General features: G+C 40.6%; 1 protein-coding gene across 2 annotated transcripts in view; it reads left to right on the top strand.

Annotated features, from left to right (window-relative positions):
* Window positions 1-8,309: 8,309 nt before the first annotated feature.
* LOC117512236 (TRAF3-interacting JNK-activating modulator) overlaps window positions 8,310-20,291 on the top strand; it is a 33,349-nt gene continuing 21,367 nt past the window's right edge. The window contains exons 1-7 of one of the 2 annotated variants that reach the window (XM_034172231.1): window positions 8,310-8,424; window positions 15,778-16,202; window positions 16,305-16,428; window positions 16,539-16,653; window positions 16,762-16,789; window positions 16,927-16,956; window positions 17,125-17,220. In XM_034172231.1, the coding sequence (XP_034028122.1) occupies window positions 8,403-8,424; window positions 15,778-16,202; window positions 16,305-16,428; window positions 16,539-16,653; window positions 16,762-16,789; window positions 16,927-16,956; window positions 17,125-17,220 (840 nt within the window). In that variant the 5' untranslated portion in view covers window positions 8,310-8,402. Of the gene's footprint in view, window positions 8,425-15,770; window positions 16,203-16,304; window positions 16,444-16,538; window positions 16,654-16,761; window positions 16,790-16,926; window positions 16,957-17,124; window positions 17,221-20,291 lie in introns of both variants that reach the window. The other variant, XM_034172232.1, reaches the window with a different exon arrangement.

Raw genomic sequence — 20,291 nt, 5'->3', positions numbered from 1 at the left:
ATATATATATATATATATATATATATATATATATATATATATAAGAAACATGCATGTATTTAAGATGTGCAATAAAAACTAAAGCACTTCAGACAGTGACAATTTTTCCTTTTCAATCAATAAAGACTTTCTCTATCTCTGAGCTACTCTGTACCTCTCTAGGTTATATATTAGAGTGCATGCATGACTTTCCTGAATGGGTCCCATGAAACACAGCTGGATTAACACCTGTCCAGATAGTTCTCTGTGAAAAGACCGTCATCTTTCAGCTCGCTAAAAGTCTGGATCCAGTATTCAATGCCTTGCCTTCTTATCATTCCCCACCAGCTCTATTCTTTGGTTGGCAACTGCTTACTCCTGTTAAAAAGCTTGATTGTCCTGCTCTATTGTCTTCATCATTTCATCTCAAGAACACCTGCATGGTCTTTCAAGACCACATTCTCTGTTCCCATGTTGGTACGCCAAAGTCTTGGATAGCCCCCCACCATCTCTATCACTTCTGTATCGTAGCCCCCAACCACACACGGATCACTATCACTGTGAAGGCAGCCCTGAGCCAAATAATCTTTCTGCTATATCCATCAATGCAATTATTTATGCACATGCTATAAGGCTTGAGCTTGTAAGAATCGATGTGCCATATAAAATTAGGCCTACGGGAAAAGTATTGTCGGCATCTTAGATGTCGTTTGCAGCGGCACTGGGTGCTTTCAGGGTCAAATGTGCTGAGAATGATGCTCACATCTTTTCTCACGTGGAAACCATGTTCTATACATTTATAATACATCCAGCGGTACCCATGCAACCTCCCAGAACCTTGGAGTTTGTTCAAAATGAACTCTATGATATGACCTAAATCTTAATACGACGGCAGAGACAGTTCGCCCTCAGCATCCTTTATTAATGTGCCTAACCTCCAGATGATGCCATGCCGTGTGACTAGAGTTCTCAATATGTTCTTGTATGCCATGCCCAAACCATGGTATACCCTGACCAGATCCACTTCTAATGGGGAAATGTAAACCGCACTATCTCCTGAATTGGTGAGTAATAGCCAACGCTTATGTGTCGAGACAATATTGAGTGCACGTTTTACAAAGTGGCCATGTTTAAGTCGATCGTGCCCTTGTTTTACTCAAACAATGCTTAAAACGAGATCACAGTATCGTAAAACGAGCCACAATATAGTAAAATGACCGCACAATATAGTAAATTGTGCACACAATATAGTAAAACGAGAGCACAATTTAGTAAAACGAGCCACAATATAGTAAATTGTACACACAATATAGCAAAACGAGAGCACAACTTACCAAAATGAGTGCACTATAGTAAAACAAGATCACAATATAGCAAATTTTGCACACAGTATAGTAAAATGAGCACAGTATTTAGTAAAACGAGCATGCAATTTAGCAAAATGAGCGCACAATGTAACAGAATGTGCACACATTCTCTCAACACGCAAAACATTTTGCGTGTTGGGTTTCTAGGTCTCCATAACAATAACAATTACTGTGAGGTGTAATATTACTTCACATGCTTTTTGAGTCATTTTTGCAGCAGTCTTTGTTTGGTGTATTGTCTCAAGGTTGGCGTCATGTCACTTCCGGCGAAGTGGCCAGTCCGAAGGTGAGAATTCATACTTCAGTGACTGGCTGCTCAGTGAAAACATGCTGGGGCTGTATGGTGTTCTACTGAAATCCGCTGGTTTGGTATAAGCCATCTTACGGTTACGAGTGTGCGTGTCTGGCAAAGCCTATAGCGCATTCGAGTCAACAATCATGGGTATCAAACAACATGGTTTGCTGCATGCTTAAACAGTACGCTGGAGTTGGCATGACTGGTTTCTTATTCACTACTGTCACAATTGGCAATGTTATTGCTCAACCAAATAATTACCACAGCTGCTGGCAACAGACAGACACAAAATACTGATAAACAGAGAGAGAAATTACTTGGGTGTTGGGTACTAGTGAACTCTGACATCTCCCACAATGCAGTTCGTCACCCGAGACTCCGATATGGCTTATTGTCTCTAACTTGCTTCTATCATCCAGCTGACAGCTCTCACTGCCTAGAACGATGAGATTTACACACCAAGCCTTAAATGAACCACTGTACATTAAATTAACTTTATTGACAAGTCTGTCCCCTTTGAAAAGTGACCAAATTACATGTATTTGCACCAAGCTCGGCAATGTTTTCGCCGACAAAAAACGGCCTATAGATGGCGCTGGGGTAATGCCCAACATTGAGAATAGACTGACGTCATATATCATTGTGATGATTTGTCAAGTTTATAACGCCATACTCGTCATGATGGAGTAAACTGCTGTAAACCTCAATAATTCTGTGCATGCTATTGCAAATGAACATTAAACTATCAAAAAGTAAATTTTTATACCTTTGAAGACTCATAAGATTCATAAATGGTAAATGGTCTGCATTTATATAGCACTTTTCCATCTGCATCAGATGCTCAAAGTGCTTTACAAATAATGCCTCACATTCACCCCAATGTGAGGGTGCTGCCATACAAGGCGCTCACTACACACCAGGAGCAATAGAGGATTAAAGACCTTACCCAAGGGCCCTTAAGTGATTTTCCAGTCAGGCTGGGATTTGAACCGAGCATCTTGATGGTTTCCTACATTTGACCACATATTTTGGCTTAATATTAATGTACTTTAAGTGCTGAGTACATAGCAGCAACAAAAATATCCTTGGTACTTTACAGTGCCCTCCAAAAGTATTGGAACACTTGGTATTTCACACATTTAAATTTGTTTATGCCATTTCAAATATATATATAAAAAAAAAACATTTCTAAAAGTATCCTCCTTAAACTCAGACTGAAAGCAATTTGAAATGAAATGGCATTGTATTTTAAATGGCATAAACAAATTAAAATGTGTGAAACACCAAGTGTCCCAGTACTTCTGGAGGGAACTGTTGTGTGGGCCGCCAGAAGAGGAGGTACTGCTGGCCCACCACCAGAGGGCGCCCTGCCTGAAGTGCGGGCTTCAGGCACGAGAGGGCGCTGCCGCCTCCAGGAACTGCCGAGGTGACAGCTGTCACCCATCAACCATGACAGCTGTCACTGATCATCTACATTACACCAGGAATAAAAGCAGGAAGACACCCCCACCACATCGCCGAGATATCAACTTCATTGAGAGGTAATGAAGCCGTTTGTGTGGTACAATATATTCTGTATATTGTGAGTGTTTGCAGGAGTACCGGTACCTCTGTCGGTGGAAGCTGAGTGAGTGCTGGACGGCACTCTTTTCCCCTGAGGAATCACTGCGGTACTCTGCAAGATATTGAGTGAGAGGTGGAGGTGGAATTCCCACCATAATTGTTACTGGGTGTACACACACCCACACTTGACTGTCTTTGCTCTTCGCCAGCAGTACCAGATCCGACACGCCGAGACGGTGGCCACCTGGGGACTTCGGGACTTGGCGGCTCCAGTATCCCTCGGGTTCGGTGGCGGTGGAAATCGTGTGGTTCCGGTTCGTCTCCAGACGGGCGTCTCCTATCGTCGAGCCTGCCCACACGACACCTTTATTGATTGACTTGTATTCATTCTGTAATCTGCTGTGTTTGGTTGTGGCATTCACAACAGTAAAGTGTTCTAATTTAACTCCTTCTATTGTCCGTTCATTTACGCCCCCTGTTGTGGGTCCGTGTCACTACACTTTCCCAACAGGAACTGTAGATTAGATTCATTTTACTTTCAGGAAATCTTGAGTGTTTACAAACACAATAACAACGTCTAGAGAATTGCATAATGTGTTCACAAGACTTTTAGACACGATAGAAAAAAAACATTTTACCTTGCGAAGTTGATGCTATTGCCTGTGTACAGCGGTTAAATTGCAGCATCATCTGAGTATCTTATGGCAATTCTCCATGTTGTCTTCTCACTGTGCTGCTACCTTGGGATTTGAAACCTCAATAGGGTGAATGGTTGTTTAAGGATAAATCCAATCGATGGCACTTTAAGTAAATGGGTGATTCTTAGACTACGGGCACTTATGTCCTTTGATCATATTGTATGAAAAACAGAAAAAGGGAAATTTCACACTTTTATAGTTATCGTTACAATGAAAGTGTGTTAAGAAATTTGTTCTAGTAGTCTATGATGACTTTTCCACCTTTTTTCAGCATCATTATATGCAAATATTGCCGTTTTGTGCTTGTCCCACACCCAGACTTTTGATCTTCAATGATAAAAATGAATGGTAAAGAAATGTTTTTTCTAATGTTTTAAAATCTCTGAATAAAATATCAGTAAAATAATCAAAACATAATTGGGGTATTCAATGTCATACAACTATTGTGATTTTTTTTTTAAACAAAATGTAGCTGTCCCACACTATTGCCGTAATTTCCACCACAACACTGTAATGTCCCTTTAAACAGTTTGTATGAAAGATTGTTTGGGTAGTTTCTATGGAGATAAACAGTGACATCAGAGCACATGTATATAGCACCAAATCACAACAAACAGTTGCCCCAAGGCGCTTTATATTGTAAGGCAATGGTGTGGTGGAAATTACATTTACAAGGCCAATAGTGCCCGTAGTTAAAGAATCACCCAAATATACAATTGGTCAGTGCAGAGGTCGGATTTCAATTAATAGAGGAAATCAAATGTCTCCATCTTAAATCTCCACAGACTTCCTTCAACTTTCCCATTGTTCTGAGTATTGGTCAGTCCAATGCATGCTGTCAAACACATTTTTATGCTGGCATAGAGAAACTGCTAGTTGTAGTCAATCATGACCACTACCGAGGAGTTAGTAGGCCCTGTCTTATCACAAAGACATTGTAGAACCTTCAGCACCACTTATTAAAAGACTTAATAAATGTATGTATATACTTGAGCCTGTATGGATTAGGGGAGATCCAAAATAAATTCAAACTTGTGCACCCAATTCTTGTTTTATAAAGTCATTAATGATGAATGCTGTACAATCATTCAACCCTGGCAAAAGACCAGATCAAGGACATCATTAAAAGGCCAAAATTACTGTCATTCATGCTGATGATGGGTGTATGTAAACTTCTGACCATAACTGTGAATGTGGAATTAGTCCTCAAGACTTTCTTGACGTGTTAAATATTGAATATTTGAAGGTCTTTGTAAAGTTTTTGTAACTTGTGCAACCTGCACTTCACAATGGTGAAAAAAACATCAGCAGGCATGCTACAGAGGTTTCAGTTCAATTTATTTTATTTTATTTGTATTGCACCAAATCATAACAATGCTGCCTCAAGGCACTTCACACGAGTAAGCTCTAACCTTTCCAACCCCCCTGAGTCAGCACACAGGTGACAGTGGTAAGGAAAAACTCCCTATGGTGATAATGAGGAAGAAATCTCAAGCAGACCAGACTGAGAGGGGTGACCCACTGCTTGGGCCATTCTAACAGTTCCAAGGATTGCACAAATTTTACAAGAATTTCTGAACAAGCAGAAGAAACGGAAAACAGACACAGATAAAACAGAAGAGCAACAAAAGTCCTCAATTGAAATTAAAATGCAGTCCATTTTGAGTGCATCTATGTGCATCCAATTCCAGAATAGAGAGGTCCCGAACAGGTTGGACTTCCAGTCATTGCTGCAACAGGTAGAGCATCCCGAGGTCAGTCCAGTGCCCTGGGATGCTGAGCCAGCATCTATTGAAGGTCTCCTCAGTGCCTCAGACAGAGAGAAAAAGAGTGGAAAATAACTGCACCTAAGGCCTTAGTTCACAGCAGTCAGTCAAGGTTTTCAAGGTTTTCAGGGCAGCGAGCCCTGTGCTTCACTAATAGACCCAGAATTTAGATGTAGTGAGGCTGAGACTTTTCCGCCTTTAAAAATATGAATTAAAAGGAGAGGAAGCACTACATCAGCATGGCTAGCCATACGAAAGTGAGAATAGTTGCATCTTTAGTCTGGACTTGAATGTCTCCACGGACTCTGACTTTTTTATAGTATTGTATTTTGTAATATAATGTATAATGTATTACTGTTTTGTATTTTTAGGGTTGTCTGACTGTCCTCCTGCTCTCTAGAATGAACTGCCTGCTGACATCAGACAATAGATGATTTTCAAGTTGCTGCTAGAGCAGCGCCTATGCACATGCGTGATGACGTCACAAGTCTTTCTGGTTAGGGAGATGTGGTTTGCCGCTATTGTTTCTGTATGATAACGCTGCTTTTCGTCCCACAAATGGACGAGTCACGTCGGACTTGGGAGGTTGGATGAAGTTGGACGACAGTCAAACTAATGGTAGGAGAACTACGCAAACGATGAGAAACTGTCAAGTCAGAAAGCAAAACGGAATACGGACGAATTGAAGTTGTCGTCGGGATTCGTTCACATTTTTCAACAGTTTGAAAATTCTGACGAAGCGCATCTGCAGGAACGAAGCTGGACGATGGTTAAACGATGTCTCCGAAAGTCAACGTAAGTCCAGATTTCTTGTTTTGTTTTGCTTCGATGTCCTTCGTTAGTGCTGTGTGACTGGGGCTTTACATCGACATTCACACTCCTCATTCCTTGTGGGTTAACAACAACAATGGCAACAAAATTACTTACCAATACGGCGTGAAATTCGCCTCCAGTGGCCATTTCACTGCCTGGAAATCTGACAGCTAAACTGTTGTTTCTAATGACGCCAAACATGCAAGCGAGGCTCCCTAAGCGGAAGTCTCAGTTTCAACATGCCGGCGCAACTTGAAAATTAACCATTCAGTTTGTGTTCCATAAATCTAGACTTATAATGCCACAAATGGTATTTAATTCATGAAAAGCTGTTTTGCATTACTGGTTTATCTGGAGCCATGCATTCAATATATATATATATATATATATATATATATATATAATATGTATATCCACATAAACCTTTATTACGTCCGTCAAAGACATAATAAAATCATCGACGTTTATTTATTTGTCTGTCTGTCTGTCTGTTAGCAGGCTTACGTCAAAACTACTGCACGGATTTTGATGAAATTTTCAAGACAGATTACGCCATGGACGACTCCATTAAATTTTGGAGGTGATCCAGATCCGAATCTGGATTCTGGATGATTTCACTTTATATAGGCTTTGAAGGATTATGTCAAAACTACTTCACGGATTCTCACCAAATTTGCACCACAGATAGATATTAGGACATGGAAGATATGGAAGACTCCATTACATTTTGGAGGTGATCCAGATCCAGATTCTGGATCAAGATTTCCCTTTATATAGGCTTTGAAGGATTACTTCAAAACTACTTCATGGATTCTCACCAAATTTGCACCACGGGGCATGGAAGAATCCACTGAATTTTGGAGGTGATACGGATTTGCAGAAATCATGCAGAAATCTCTGATTGCTCTTGTTTATTTATTTGTCTGTCTGTTAGGAGGATTACATCAAAACTACCCCACAGATTTTGATGTAATTTTCACCACAGATAGATATTAGGCCTTGGAAGAGTTCACTAAATTTTGGAGGTGATCCGCATTCGGTTTGGCAGACATCAGAAATCTTGGATTGCTCTTGTTATATTTGAGACGTTAGGATTTTGTGTCATCTAGTGGTGAGGCTGCACATTGCATTATGGTGTCGCTGGTGACAGATAATTTTTTCCTTTCACATTTTCCATTCTTTGGAGATGATGGTTCATGCTCCCTTGCATTCTGTTGTCATAAACAACATGTTCAATCCTCCATTTCACAAAAATGAGGGTTCCCCTGCACTAACAACCAATAGACAATGCATAAGAAAAAAACCACTGACTCCTCTTTTTCTTCAGTTTTCCGGCTACTCTGCAAAATGCAAAAGATGCCGTAAGTACGCCCCATTTGGGCTATACTGTATCACCAGGGGTGCAACATGGCATCCTGCATGAGGGGGCCGGCTCCCGTGTTAATATGTAGGGCTTATTCTGAGCTTATGAAAACAAATCAATTACTTGTTGCACATACAGTAATTATACAGTAATACACAGTTAGTTATGATTGCTATGCACCATCTCTGCTAATAAACACCACTAAATAAAAAACAGTGCAGTTTTAAGTTATTTTAATGACAAATAAGATCACATTTTAAGATTCCGAGATGCAAATATGCACCCTGTGCTGCAGGTCTTAACTCTCCGAATTTATCCCAGGCTACATGCAGGGGGACTCGACCATGTCTGTGTGTAATCTTGGGGCCCACCCGTGTAAGGCAGCAGTTAGACGCGAGTGGCTGCTGAGATAGAGGAACATATGACGTTGTGGTTCTATTCACTTCCTGTAAAATTATACTCAACAGAAGCAGCTACATGTGAAACACAGACACACCATTTCAGAAGAGTGAGAAAATGAATGGCTGCTGAACCACTCGGCTTGAGATTTATGGCTGAATGAGATGTCTCAGTAGGTCAGGTCAGTCACGGTTTTCTTATTATGAGGTTGTATTTTGACTTGCATGAGCGCACACACTTTTTATGTGGTTATAGTCAAGGTTAGAAGACTTATAGTCAGCATGGTTATGGTCAGAATCAAAAGGCAACAGTCTGCTGCTCTTTATTTCTTTAAAACAACACTTGCACATATGAAATAGCTGTACTGCCAAAAAGCGACATGGTTTGCAGTGCAAGTGCAGCTGATACAATTGTAGTATTGAATTATACTTTACTTTAGCTCATAATGGTTTGGGTAATGTAATGATATCAATCACCAAAAAGAAGTAGAAGATTGAAGTATTTTCTACATATATCAGACACTTTACAGTTTGACAAAATGAACCGTCACTGCAGCACTTAGAGGTCCTACTTTTCAGTCCAACAATTTGTGCGCATTAATAAATGCAGTTTCTGACTTGATTGTTCTCATGGGTGGATCTAGGGTGGAGGTTTACTGGGGCTGTATCCCCCCATCCAAGAATTTCTGGCCGAACATAGACTTCTCAACTGAGAATTAATCTGGGACCTATCGGTTCACTTTTGAGTTCCAAAGTCAATATAGGCCAGAATGCCTCTGCATAGAACTGGCTAGACCCATAGTTCTCAAACTGTGGTACGCGTACTGCTGGTGGTACGCTGAGTGAACCGAACAAACTCATTTTCTATGGTGTAATTACGTCACCTATTTTATTTCAAATATGGTTAAGGCTAACTCAACAACTTTTCATTGAATAAATACAACTAAATGGAGCAAACTATTAAGAACGATGGATTTAACAGCTTTACGTCTTCGACATTTAAAGAAACTAATCTGACACTGCTCTCTGCTGAAAGCAAAGCAAAGTGAAGTGATGCTTCATAAAAGTCAGACTCAGCTCTGTAAGTGAAACAAAATCAAGCAATGTTTCATAAGAGTTGGACTCGGCTCTGTCAGCAAAGCGAAATGAAGCAATGCTTCATAAGAGTGGGACTCTGCTAATCCACACTTCAGACACCAAGCTGCAAATCAGTTTCTGCTGTTAACAGACAAACGAGACAGATAGCAATTATAAGTTGACGAAAATCTCTCACATGCATGTAGGCTTATGTTAAATGTACAAGGGCCGTCATTGTCAATACATGTAGGTGTGTGTCAATTAATTACTCTCAAGCTTTTTACACACCCTTCTTCTTTGTTTATTCACAAGCAATTTCCACAATAAGGATTTAAAGTATTTCCAGATATTGTCTTCCAACAAAAGGGGTATGTTATGTGGACAACAGTTTCTGTCAGGCTGTGATGATGAATTCTTCTGAAAGGATGCAACAGGTCAGATTAAGACTTTTTATTTACTCTGCGTGCTGGGACCAACTGGTCTGCTTCACATGATGCAGATGCCGACTCTTCAGCATTCTGCTCAAGATGAAAATAAACCCCAACCACCAAGACAAAAAAAAAGAATGCTAAATTACACTGTTAACAACAATATTATGCCATTAATTATGAGTGACTGAGGTTTCATTGTTTCACAAAAGTTCCATACATTCAGTATGTCTTTGTGCTTTCATGACTGAACCCAGCCCAACCTGACTACGATTTCAAAATATCTGTCTGAACCCAACACAACCCATCAGGCCCGGATTGGGTATCCACTGTCTAGTTTGCAAGGACATGCACTCATTTTGAGAACTTCTGAGTCCTCCTCCTCTGTCAAAAGGCACTGCAGATTCTGGACCGATGCTGTGTTTGTGAGAGAAATCACTTTTTCTTTACTGCTGCCAGGCAGAGTCCTGGAATTCACAGGTGGTCCACGAAGAATGCAAAATGGCTTTAAGCCAGCAACTTCACTTTAACCCCCTGGAGTCTTGGCTATTTTTGGGCATTTTTGACTACTTTTTATTTTACCTTCATAATTTACCTTTAAAAAACTGTTTACCTTGTTTGGTGTCATTGTTTTCAGAACAACCTCACCTGTGACCACACTTTCATTCTGACATACTGCATTAAAACACTGAGCCAATATTCAACCCACAACATCAAATTCGAATCAGAAAAAAGTTTGTTTTGTTACTGTGAAAACCAGAAATATATTTAATGAACCATTTTCATAACTTAGAATGTAAATATATATTATAAACTTAAAAAATATATGTAAAAATGTAGCATTAACAAATTTATATACAACAATTCACATTAAAATGCAGGAAATTATTCAGGTGTTTGTGGCTATTTACATCCAATAAGATGCCACACAAATTATATTTGTGCCACTCAGAAAAACAATTCCTATTCAATGCACATCAGAAGCTCCAAAATTTGTACAGATACTCCACATCAATATCCATGTGTATTTTCCCTTGTTTTTGTAGCATTTTTATTGGTACTGGTACAGACTGTCCTGACTGTGTTAGTGGCCAAAAAATGTAATAGAATGCATCATGAGGTCCCTTTGGGCACACACATGTTTACCATACAAAGCAATCTAGATGTGCAATTGATTTATAAGTGGAGTTAACATGATTGTCAGTTTCCAAAATGTATATGGTGTGACCACATTTAACAAAAGATGGACCTCATTGTGGACCCCAAGCTGCATGGCAGTGATTCCCAGTACAGTTGCTTCCCTGATCCGTTCCTACATGGAAGTGACTGGCTGAAAAAAAAAAAGTGAAAATCAACGTGACTTCAGATTCACCTGGTTCCCTGGCTAAATTATATTAGTTGCCCCAACATAGCCCCAGTAGAAATTTGACACTGAAAATCATGTTTTCAGTCTCATCCTACGTCCAAACACTCATGTATAGCTGTTTGGACTTTCATTGCAGAAATGCAATGACAATAAAAATATAGGGCATTTCAACTTGCAGCAGGCATTTACAACCCCTGGCAAAAATTATGGAATCACCGGCCTCGGAGGATGTTCATTCAGTTGTTTAATTTTGTAGAAAAAAAGCAGATCACAGACATGACACAAAACTAAAGTCATTTCAAATGGCAACTTTCTGGCTTTAAGAAACACTATAAGAAATCAAGAAAAAAAGATTGTGGCAGTCAGTAACGGTTACTTTTTTAGACCAAGCAGAGGAAAAAAATATGGAATCACTCAATTCTGAGGAAAAAATTATGGAATCACCCTGTAAATTTTCATCCCCAAAACTAACACCTGCATCATATCAGATCTGCTCGTTAGTCTGCATCTAAAAAGGAGTGAACACACCTTGGAGAGCTGTTGCACCAAGTGGACTGACATGAATCATGGCTCCAACACGAGAGATGTCAATTGAAACAAAGGAGAGGATTATCAAACTCTTAAAAGAGAGTAAATCATCACGCAATGTTGCAAAAGATGTTGGTTGTTCACAGTCAGCTGTGTCTAAACTCTGGACCAAATACAAACAACATGGGAAGGTTGTTAAAGGCAAACATACTGGTAGACCAAGGAAGACATCAAAGCGTCAAGACAGAAAACTTAAAGCAATATGTCTCAAAAATCGAAAAATGTACAACAAAACAAATGAGGAACGAATTGGAGGAAACTGGAGTCAACGTCTGTGACCGAACTGTAAGAAACCGCCTAAAGGAAATGGGATTTACATACAGAAAAGCTAAACGAAAGGCATCATTAACACCTAAACAGAAAAAAACAAGGTTACAATGGGCTAAGGAAAAGCAATTGTGGACTGTGGATGACTGGATGAAAGTCATATTCAGTGATGAATCTCGAATCTGCATTGGGCAAGGTGATGATGCTGGAACTTTTGTTTGGTGCCTTTCCAATGAGATTTATAAAGATGACTGCCTGAAGAGAACATGTAAATTTCCACAGTCATTGATGATATGGGGCTGCATGTCAGGTAAAGGCACTGGGGAGATGGCTGTCATTACATCATCAATAAATGCACAAGTTTATGTTGATATTTTGGACAATTGAAAGGATGTTTGGGGATGATGAAATCATTTTTCAAGATGATAATGCATCTTGCCATAGAGCAAAAACTGCAAAAACATTCCTTGCAAAAAGACACATAGGGTCAATGTCATGGCATAGGGTCAATGTCAATGAGCAGATCTGATTTGATGCAGGTGTTAATTTGCAGGATGAAAATTTACAGGGTGATTCCATAATTTTTTCCTCAGAATTGAGTGATTCCATATTTTTTTCCTCTGCTTGGTCTAAAAAAGTAACCGTTACTGACTGCCACAATCTTTTTTTCTTGATTTCTTATAGTGTTTCTTAAAGCCAGAAAGTTGCCATTTGAAATGACTTTAGTTTTGTGTCATGTCTGTGATCTGCTTTTTTTCTACAAAATTAAACAACTGAATGAACATCCTCTGAGGCCGGTGATTCCATAATTTTTGCCAGGGGTTGTACTGTAATAGTAGCTGAACTGTATCCAGATGATCTACCAAAACCACAGTGTGCAAACAGACTACACTATGCTATCTTATGGTGCACATAGAACCCGGGAATAGAAAAAGAAGAAGGTCTTGGGAAAATTCAAAGAAGATAGCAGACGTACATGTAAATGGTAGTGGCATCCAAGGGGCAGTGACATTGTACAAATATACATTTATCAGGAACCATTTAAATAATAAAATGCGATATTGGTCTGAAGGCCTTGTATCCCCAATTGCAAAAATGTGTGTAGTCCCATACCTATTTGTGAGTGGGCAATATTTTCAGGCAGCCATGTGTGGCAACTTCAAACGGCATTGTAATCACTGTGAAGACTAATTTCCAAGTTTTCACTGATGAGATTGCATTCAGAGAAAAAAGGCAACTCAGAACAATTTGTGTGTAAGCCATGATTTTATTGGTTTGGAAAAGATGTGGATGTTTGAGTGAAAAGGTCATGAACGCTACAGTGCCAGAGTAGAACTTGACCTACATTTTCAAGGAATGCATGCTTGCTGCAAATGGAATCCCTGGAAATTTATAGAGAGGTCAGTGTTCATCATACACAGATGTAATTTTTGGCTCTGTGACCTTCAGTATTTGGTCAAGGTAACTCATCATCTAACTTGACCTGGATGTTCAAGCAACATAACCTTGCTCCCAATTTGGTAAACCTGTCTCAAATCCATGAAAAGTTATAGGGAGTACAGAATTTTGAACCAGTTTTGCCTCTGTGACATTCAATATTTGGTCAAGGTCACTCATCATCAAACTTGACCTGGACCTTCAAGGGACACATCCCTGCTGCAGATTTGGTAAACCCATCTCAGAGTTGAAAAGTTATAGGGAGTACAGATTTTCAGACTGATGGACACTCAAACAACATTTCTACGTCCCTCCATGGGGGACAAAAAGTCTGTCATTGCAAAATAGAAATGTTTGTGCCACATCTGTAGGTATGTGCATATGCGTTATCTGTAAACACCCGGGTCAAAGGACAGATAAGAAAGTGGTGGTGTAGTAGGTCCGAATTGTGTCTCTATTATACGAGGTCTGTTAGAAAACTATCCGACCTTTTTATTTTTTTAAAAAACTATATGGATTTGAATCATGTGCACTTGCATCAGCCAAGCTTGAACCTTTGTGCACATGCGTGACTTTTTTCATGCCTGTCGGTTGCGTCATTCACCTGTGGGCAGGCTTTGAGTGAGCACTGGTCCACCCCCCTCAACGGATTTTCATTGTTAGGGAAATGACTGAGCGATTGGAGCAGCGCTGAATCAAATTTTTCCAGAAACTGTGAGAGACAGCCAGGTGGAAACCATTTGGAAGATTCAGATGGCTTTCGGTGAGGATACTCTGGGCGTCACACAGATTAAGGAGCGTTATAACCGGATTAAAGACGGCCCACAGTGGCGGAAGGCGCGCCGCGCTCCGAGCGGCCATCGACAGGCTGAAACGACCAGATCATTTCCAAAGTGAAGGCTGTGTTGATCCGGGACGTCGTCTGACTACCAGAGAAATTGCAGAAGAGGTGGACATCAGAACTTTTGTGGCACATTCCACTGTTACAGGAGATTTTGTAATGAAAGACGTGCGGAGGAATTCGCGCGTCGGGACGGAGCCGCAATGGCGCACAATAAAAAGTACGTCCGTGTTGGAAACCATTCGGAAAATTCAGATGGGTTTCGGTGGCTTTTCAGTCAAGTGAGTATCTGAGAAATTGTGTAACAGCTGGGCATGTCACAACTTGTCCTGTGAGACTTCCAACACGGACGTGCTTTTTGTTGTGCGCCATTGGGGCTCCGTCCCAACGCACAAATTCCTCCGCACGTCTTTCATTACAAAATCTTCTGTAACAGTGGAATGTGCCGCAAAAGTGCTGATGTCCAACTCTTCTGCAATTTCTCTGGTAGTCAGACGACGTCCCGGATCAACACAGCCTTCACTTTGGAAATGATCCGGTCGTTTCAGCCTGTCGATGGCCGCTCGGAGCGCGGCACACCCTGCCGCTGTGGGCCGTGTTTAATCCGGTTTTAACGCTCCTTAATCTGTGACGCCCAGAGTATCCTCACCGAAAGCCGTCTGAATCTTCCGAATGGTTTCCACCTGGCTGTCTCTCACAGTTTCTGGAAAAATTTGATTCAGCGCTGCTCCAATTGCTCAGCCATTTTCCTGACATGAAAATCCGATGAGGGGGTGGACCAGTGCTCACTCAAAGCCTGCCCACAGGCGAATTACGCAACCGACAGGCGTGAAAAAACTCAAGCATGCGCACAAAGGTTCAAGCTTGGCTGATCCAAGCGCACATGATTCAAATCCATATAGTTTTTAAAAAAAATAAAAAGGTTGGATAGTTTTCTAACAGACCTCGTATACTCACTCGCTTACCTCTACTACATTCTACAGTAATGGTTGGGTGATGGGTTCCTAACCAATGATAGTACAAACTGAGTATTTGGATGCAGGGCCACTTTCTCACCAACACCTGTATGCTGTGACTGATTTGGTCCAAAACCACCCTAGTTTTGATAACCTCCATATTGTTCATGCACTACACTAGGCTCAAATGAGCAAACTCCTCTGACAAACACAAAAAAGGAATCCAATTTTTTCATTATTCTGATTGCTTTGCTATTTCCTGCCATAAGCAGGCCAAACACCCCCATAGTGTGTGGAATGGAACCATATTTGCATGCTAAATGCAATACAACATAAATGGGACAAATAATCAATGTCATGTGACATACAATGCACCAGTCAAATGACAAGCATCCACTCAGCTGTTAATATACAATAAGCGCTATCTTTACTTGTATCTGTTTGTATGTGATATGAACATAGAAAGCGATGGAAATGTAATTCATGACTAAATGATTGTGCTTTCACCTCGCCTCACCAAGAAAAAAAGCTGCCATGGCTTGTTTACATATTATATCATTTGTTTAAGGTTTGAGGTGCTGTCGGAGATGCCATGGATACCCATGCCGTTCATGCAACACAGCTGTTTCTGGGGAAAGACTTTGAACAAATAGCAGAGTCCAGGGCGGAGAAACACCAACACTTGCGAGAACGCAACAATGTGACTTCCTGTCGCAGCCCCACAAGAGAACATGGTGCAAGTGTCATCAAGAATGAACTCAAGGAAAAGAGGCAGCTGGAGTTCATGAGGAGGAGATCATTCAGCCCAGACCTGTGTGGTCTGAAGTCTGCAGGCCAGTCTTCCAAAAGAAGACGTTCACCAAAGACCCCTTTAGTTAAATATAGCAGCTCACAGATGCTTCATGCAAATATTCCCAATACTCCCTCTGGTAATCAACATCCAGCTGTGACATCACCACCAAACACATGTGTAACTGATGAGCCAAGTGGCAGTAAATGGGTATAAGCTTTTACATTTTGAGGATTATGTGATAATTTTTATTACTGTACTTGCATAAGTTCTACAAATGTGCACTGGACTTACTCCTCTCACTTTCCTCAGGTTGCATTTTGGTCAGAAGAGGCAACGCTGACGAGAACGGAAAAGAACCACGCAAAGAAACAAGCATCTACCGCGATACAAGTGGAGCCAAAGCAGCATGGACCGAAGAGCACAGACACAAGAGGTAAATGTGTTAATGGTAAATAAAACACCTCACTGGTGACATAAAATATTGAGATGTTCCTCTGGTTCATACTAATCCAGCTATTTCTATCTTGATCTCTTATTCTATAGGTCAAATGTCAAAACTAAACTCATTCATCCAAGCTGCAAAAACTGAAATATTTTCAGTTCAAACTGAAAGTACTTTCCGTAAAAACACATGTCGAGAGGTCGCTGTGCAGACAGAGTAAGCCTGACCTCCGATATCTCCATAATTACATTCCATATTTCATCATCCGACTCAGCTGCAATCTGTATTTTTGTATTTATGTAATGAAACATTTCTTCAAAACAGATTTGGCTTCATCGCCGTCAAGGAGTCAGTAAGTTTCAAACACCTCTTGTAAAAAAATGTACACATTTTAAATAATAATAATAATAAACGGTGGGGTGGACGTTGTTATGTGAGTGAACCTGATCATTTGATCTCTATTTTTTTCTCTCAACTCTCAAATAAAAGGACATCCAACAGTTAGCTGACTGCTTGCAGGTAGGCAAATTAACCTTCATCTGAATTCTTATTTCATTGTTTTGGCATGTTAAAATAATATTTTTAACTCACTTTATGAAATTCCATTCATGGAGTAAAAATCAGTAGATTTAAATTAAATCCTCAGACTCAGTTTGTGTGTTTCTTCTTCTGTTTATTTTCTGTCAGGAGGCTTTGTGGAGAGAGGAGGCAGTAAAGAAGAAGCTGGCAGCCCTCCAGGAAAGCGTTTCAAACCTCATAAACTCCTCAAACAACATATGGACAGTAAGACTCTCCTGTATACACGTGAAAAGCACATTCTCACTATTCCTGCAACTGAGAAAAACCTATGCATGTACGATGCAGCCAGAAAGTATTCACAGCACTTCACTTTTTCCATATTTTGTTTTCTATAACGGCATGACATGGATTACAACATGGATAACATGGATTAATTCATCCCATTTGTGTTGCATTGCATTTAAAGTTTGGTTCCATTTAGAGTGCAAATTTGGTTCCATATGTTTGGTACCATTGCACTTTGCACATGTACGCGCACACATCCTTGTGCACGCGCATGCACGCGCGCCCACACATGCGCGTGCACGCGCGCCTACACATGCGCGTGTGCGCACACACACAACACACGCGCACACACAAAACACATCCACTGCGCTGTCTGGAGGCTGTTGGCAGGAAGCTGGAATGAAAACTGGACTCATTTCTGATATGATTTTTTTTCGCTGCACTGAGCACGCACGTACACAGTCATTTTTTTTTGGTAGTACACGCGTGCCCAAACAGAAAAGACAAAGGAGATGTCTGAGGTAGGTATGTAGTGAATGAGGTCTGTGTGTGTGTGAGACAGAGAGATGTACAAAATGTGAGGAAAAAAGATTCAGATTGTTTCACACACTGTCAGTAAAAAAGTTTTTAAATTGAAGTGTCTGGGTTTGCAATTGTCCTGGATCAAGATTAAAATCCAGGCTTTCAACAACTTCCTGGACTCAGCCATCAGAAGTATATCTGTAGTAGTGCAGCAGATAAGAGAATATTTAGGGCAGAATCCTGCAAATGGTGATAAAAGCATCATAGTCCAAGAGCCAGGGGGTGTTTATTTGCTTAAAATGAGAGGTTGAGTATTTCTGAGAAGGGTATTCCATGGGGCATTCAAAACTGAGGTGTTTGCAAGTTGCAGCCGGGGCATATAGGCAGTATTAACCCTTTTCCATTTTTTCAGCCAAGTCACAATTACTGCAAATTAATGGGGTAGGGCAAATTAAAACTTGAATAACTCCACGGGTTTTTGAGCTAGACACATGTTCTATACCTTAAAATGTTTGGTCAGAGGTGCTCCTTCCTTTGAATTACAAATTATGTAAAATTGATCCTTTTTCTGGGTCACTAGAGGTCAAAAGGTCACAAAGGAATAGCTTGGACCATGTAGCATCCTTACTTATCACGTTACAGGGTAACATATGTCACATGTCATAGAATACAATAGATGTTGGACCTTTACTTTGGAGACCAAGCATTCAACACTGTCAAAACTATTCCATTTATTAATCCTATTAGCTCAACCAATAATTTGCATCACTTTTTTACCAAAATTAGAGCAACTTTCATTTTTGACCCCTGTACAAAATGAAACTGAGCTTTGTCACCATTCTTGCTGTTTTTATCCTGTCCATAGAATTCAGTCACAGATAGTCCAAACTATACCTTTTTGAAATCTTTATGATCAGGCAAATAATGTGTAATATTTTTCAATATGATTGGAGCATCTTTTAATTTTGACGTCTGTGTAATTCTTCAATTGACCCCTACCTGACCACCGATTGAAAAGTCAAGTGGCCAATCGTTTTTTTTTTTTCTTTTTTCAAAAGAGGAGTGTCTAAGGAGTATTTCTGCCAAATTTGACACTTTTATCACCATTTGCATGATTGTTTCAGTTATCTGCTGCACTATAGTTGGTTAAAGTGTTGAACTTGTAGAGACATTCACTTCTCCACAGTGACATGTGACATGTCTCAGAGTCCTCCACCTTTGAGTGAGAGGTGCTTGGGATGAGCTTATGTAGTCATGAGATCGCTGGACAGAGGTGTTTGGCAAAGCTGGAATGTTTGTGGGAGAACAAAGGTTCAAGTCTTGAGGGTCCTTGTGCTGCCTGTCTTGTTGTATGGTTGTGACACTTGGATGCTAACCAGTGACCCAAGACATCAACTAGATATCTTTGGTACTAGGTCTCTTTGGAGGATCCTTGGGTACAGTTAGAATTATTTTATGTCAAACAGTTACTTAGAAAGACTAAGATGATCACTTGCATTGTGAGGGAGCATCAGCTTCGGCGTTTTGGCCATGTGGCGTGTTTCTCTGTGCATGATCCAGCACACAGGTTCCTGAGTGCTGAGGACCACAGGAGCTGGAGAAGGTCAAGGAAGCGTCCTATTTCACCTGGCTGCAGCGCATACATGGTTATTTTAGGGCCCCTTCACACATTTGGTTGTGAATTTGGTAGAATTACAGTGAAACAGTTCGAATTAGCGCACCACAAAACATTGCACCGCTGGGCAGGCATGCACAATCCTGGTGCAACGGTTCATGCATGCGATGGTGTCTTTCGAGCAGGAACACAGTGTGAGCTGCTGCAGCTGCTCGCACTGTGGGACGAGCTGCACCACATCGCGCTGCTGATGTGGAGAAAAATAAAATAAAAACCAGCTGTATAATTAGTGAATATCACTGGGTTGATATAAATAATACATAAAGGGGAAGGCAATACAGAACCCCGCGGTTAAATAACCCTGGTTAAAAAAAAAAAAATGTCACTTACAGGATTTGAACCCACACACTCTAATTACCAGACAGAAAACTTACCACTGCACCACAATCACTGTCTCATAACAGGAACATGAAATGACTAAAATCAATCAATCAATCAATTTTATTTATATAGCACCAAATCACGACAAACAGTTGCCCCAAGGCGCTTTATATTGTAAGGCAAGGCCATACAATAATTACGTAAAAACCCCAACGGTCAAAACGACCCCCTGTGAGCAAGCACTTGGCGACAGTGGGAAGGAAAAACTCCCTTTTAACAGGAAGAAATCTCCAGCAGAACCAGGCTCAGGGAGGGGCAGTCTTCTGCTGGGACTGGTTGGGGCTGAGGGAGAGAACCAGGAAAAAGACATGCTGTGGAGGGGAGCAGAGACCAATCACTAATGATTAAATGCAGAGTGGTGCATACAGAGCAAAAAGAGAAAGAAACACTCAGTGCATCATGGGAACCCCCCAGCAGTCTAAGTCTATAGCAGCATAACTAAGGGATGGTTCAGGGTCACCTGATCCAGCCC

This window comes from Thalassophryne amazonica, chromosome 6, assembly GCF_902500255.1.
Source record: "Thalassophryne amazonica chromosome 6, fThaAma1.1, whole genome shotgun sequence".
Taxonomy (NCBI): Eukaryota; Metazoa; Chordata; class Actinopteri; order Batrachoidiformes; family Batrachoididae; genus Thalassophryne; species Thalassophryne amazonica.
This window is presented reverse-complemented; position numbering and strand designations above follow the sequence as displayed.